The 3,510-nt window shown below is 51.7% G+C and overlaps 2 protein-coding genes across 2 annotated transcripts in view; one reads left to right on the forward strand and one right to left on the reverse strand.

Moving 5' to 3' along the window:
* Positions 1-3,052, forward strand: part of SHISA8 (shisa family member 8) — a gene marked incomplete at its 5' end in the record, with an annotated part of 13,728 nt that extends 10,676 nt beyond the window's left edge. Inside the window, one exon of the mRNA XM_009895274.1 lies at positions 3,036-3,052. Coding sequence (XP_009893576.1) covers positions 3,036-3,052 — 17 coding nt within the window. The remainder of the gene's footprint in view (positions 1-3,035) is intronic.
* A 202-nt stretch (positions 3,053-3,254) lies between these two features.
* The window catches only part of SREBF2 (sterol regulatory element binding transcription factor 2), an 18,528-nt gene continuing 18,272 nt past the window's right edge, over positions 3,255-3,510 (reverse strand). Inside the window, exon 18 of the mRNA XM_009895276.1 lies at positions 3,255-3,475. Coding sequence (XP_009893578.1) covers positions 3,255-3,475 — 221 coding nt within the window. The remainder of the gene's footprint in view (positions 3,476-3,510) is intronic.

A 3,510-nucleotide genomic window follows, 5' to 3' on the forward strand; every position in this document is an offset into this window, starting at 1 on the left:
CCCCTTCCCGACTACCCCGGCCTCCACCTTGTCAATAAATAATACATTAAACTGTATGGCCTCAGTATGGATTGGCTGGGGGATCCTACGCTGCTCCCAAAAGCCCAGCCCCTTCCCCATGGACAGCAGGGTGCAAAGTCCACTTCTCCACAGGATCTGGGGGAACCTCCTCCATGGGTGACGTAGTGGGAATACAGCTTTCAGGGCCAACTGCAAAACCCTTCCAGCAGCTACACGAAAAACCAAACAGATCTCCTCTGCCTGAAGTTTAATGGTTCTGACAGTTTTACCAGGGGGAGCAGAGAAACAAAGAGATGGAGCAGAAGGACATTGTTCCAAGCAAGGTCAGGTAAAATGCTTTCCTCCTATATAGATGCTCCTAAAATTGCAGGCTTCTGTCCCAGCTCTACCTTGTGTGGCTCTGCTCAAGCCATCGGCCTCTTGGGTTGCTTCCAAAGGAGCGCAGAGACACCACACTTGCTCCACCAAGGGACCATCTTTCATTGCAAGCCATATAGCTCAATTTTCCAGGTTATCTGGACAAAGGACTGACAGCTTCCCAAAGCACTTGTGTGGTTGGGTATCTCTGAAGGACATTTCAGGCTCACCTATGCTTAAGAACACCTGCTGGGTGGGATGAAGAGAGCTGAGAGAAACAGGCCAGGCAGGAGGTGGTGGTAACGTTCACCTTTATTAGGTAACAGATGCTCACAAGCCCTGGAACAGGGTTTTCAGACAGCAGGTATGTTCCCTGGGGAACCCCCCCACCACCAGTTGCACCTCGTTTCACAAAGCATCCCTACTCCAAACTCCATGTGGATAAATAGACTTTCTTCACATAATCCATAAAACAATTTCCTCCCACCCGCAAACAAAAAAAAAGAGTTACAGTATATACACACACATATTAAAAAAGTTGTAGGGACAGATAGGCAGCGAATTTATGAACAGTGTAGAAAAAAATAGGGCAAAGATCCCTTACCCTGGAGGGGCGAGGAGTACCAGCAGCGCTAGGACCTTCCGTGGATCATGCCATTAGCCAGCAGGGTTTCAGCCCAGTAGCCTCCCACCCCCAGCCCAGCCGGTCCTCCCTGCAGCCCAGCACCCAGGACTCAGTCCACCATTAGTGACAAAGTGAAGCCTCAGCATCTTTGTTTTCCAAAAGTCTCACTTCCTCTTTTACTAAAGCACAAAACTTCCCTCGTGTTGGATGCTGATCTGGGGAAACGCGAAATAACTGAGAGGTTGCCACAGATAAGGAGTTTCTGTATTTTTGGAAAAACTCACAACCAGGGAAGTCAGTGCAAGAACCACTTAAGAGGAGAAAAAGTAGAAGGATGTGATCTACTCCATGAAATAAGATCACTGATAAGCTAGGAAACTTGGGATGGGCAATCAAAACCCACCCAAACTGAAGAGCTGTTCTGCACACTTAGGATACCTGCTCATAGCAGACATGCGAGAGCAACCTCTGCCCCTCAAAGGATTAGCTCTCCTCATATTACACAGACTGCTGGCCACTGAGCCTGGGGGTCCACCAGCTAATCTCCAAATAAAGCGGGGGAGGGAGGGAAGTGTCTTCTGGCCCCCACACTTTTGTTCACAGCTATGGCAAAGGGTTGCTGTGCATGGGATTTCCTGGGGCACAGCTTTCTCCTGGTCCCAGTTTCCAACTTGTTGAAGCCAGGCAACTCTAGGACTAGCATTACTTGTGTTCAGTTCCTGTAGCACATGAAATCCCCAAAAGACCCTGTGCAGAGTGAGACAAGAAGCCCCCATCCTTTTCCCCTCAGTCTGGAAGGAGCTCAAGCTCTCACACACCCCTCTGCAAAAGCTGGACACACATAGAAGCTTCTTGCAAAACAGCCCAAGTTCCAATTTTGCAGGAGTCGTCAGGCTGTACGGGCCTGACTGGGACAGGATAGGATTGGGCTGACGCCTGTATCTAAGTGCTTCTAGCTACCGACACAGAGCACACGCCAGCTACAGGCAGGGAGAAACAGCGATGCCTGCCCACCAAAGACTCGTTTCCACATTTGCACCTGTGAGAGGGCAACCGCTTTGCACTTCTTTGGAGAGATGCAACAGGAAAGGCAGAGAGAAAGAGGGCAAACCGTTCCCTCCCTGTCCCTGATCCACCTCCCCCTCTTGGAAAGTCACAGGCAATTCAACACCTGCAAATCAAACTGCTCTCAATAGCCATGGTAACAGCTGGGAGACTCACACCCTGAGCCAGTGCCTCGCAGTCCCTGCAGGAGCTCAGGAGCTGTTGAGCAGTTGGAGAAGGGAAGGAGAAACACCTAAGACAATTTCTGGGACTGGGACTTGAGTAAAATAAAAAACTGTTTCTAAAAATTGTTTCTGCATCAACAAAAAGGCACCAGAGAAGCAGCCACCCATCACGCAGGTTGCTGCAAGTCCACCTCTGCTGCCACCCGGCACCAGATGACCAGGGACTCCCCAGCCTTCTACGAGGCTCAGCTTGTTGTAGGCTGCCTCAAACCCACCCCCCTGCCAAAAAAAAATAGAGGCAGCCCTGATCACAGGAAGGAAATGCACGAAGTGGAGAAGAAGGGAAATCTGCTGCATCGTTCCCTATGTATTTGTAAAGCCACAAACACTCCTATAAAAAACCTGTATAAAAACTGTAGAGAAATTTACTGGGCAGTACTGGCCCCAAGCGATACTCCCAGAGCACCTCTGTAAGTTGGGTCTAGGGGGCTCCAGTTTCCTGACACACAGCTCAAGGAAAGCTGGTGCCTTCCCCATCTCTGCCAGGAATGGCCCCAGACCCCAGCAGCCCCATGCGGCAAGGATTGAGCAGATCCTCTGCCCTCCCCAGAGGTTTCTTTCTGCAGATATGTTTGGGAAGGGAACAAGATGCCCCTGAGGACAGACACGGGATGTGCCGCTTCTCTATGCCTTGGGCTTGCGGGCTTCTCCCCCCAGCAGGGATGGGGGCTCCGGATCGGGGCAGCGCTTCCCAACAGCCCCAGGCACAGTCGCAAAAACCACTAGACAGATTTCTGCTGCAGCACCCAAGAACAAGTGAGGGGGCTAATAAAGCTAAAGTTAAAAAAAAAAAAACAAACACAAAAACAAAACCCTCAAAACCCTCCCTCCCTCTCCCACCCCATCACAATCCCACTGGCACAGCCCTAACCTAGCATGTTTTTTTGTTTTAAGCTCAAGAAGGGAAGTCCAGGCTGACTGTCGACCAGGCTGTCTTTGCACAAGGCGGCCCCACGTCGGCATTAAGAGGCGGCGATGGCCGTGCCCCCGCTCAGCTTGACGATCATCTGCTGGCAGTCATTGCAGGACCGCTTGTCCCCCACCTTCTCCAGTGTGCGGGCAGCCTCAGCCAGCAGGACCGCTCGCTGCCCCGGGGAGGAGAGGAAGGAGAGGGGGAGATGGCGACAGGCTAACAGGATGGCCGTGGCTCGCTCCCTCTGGCCCGGCAGGGTATCCAGTTCACCTATGCACAAAGAGGAGAGAGAAACAGCATCATGC

The sequence above is a fragment of the Charadrius vociferus genome, unplaced genomic scaffold (assembly GCF_000708025.1).
Source record: "Charadrius vociferus isolate BGI_N301 unplaced genomic scaffold, ASM70802v2 scaffold251, whole genome shotgun sequence".
Classification (NCBI taxonomy): Eukaryota; Metazoa; Chordata; class Aves; order Charadriiformes; family Charadriidae; genus Charadrius; species Charadrius vociferus.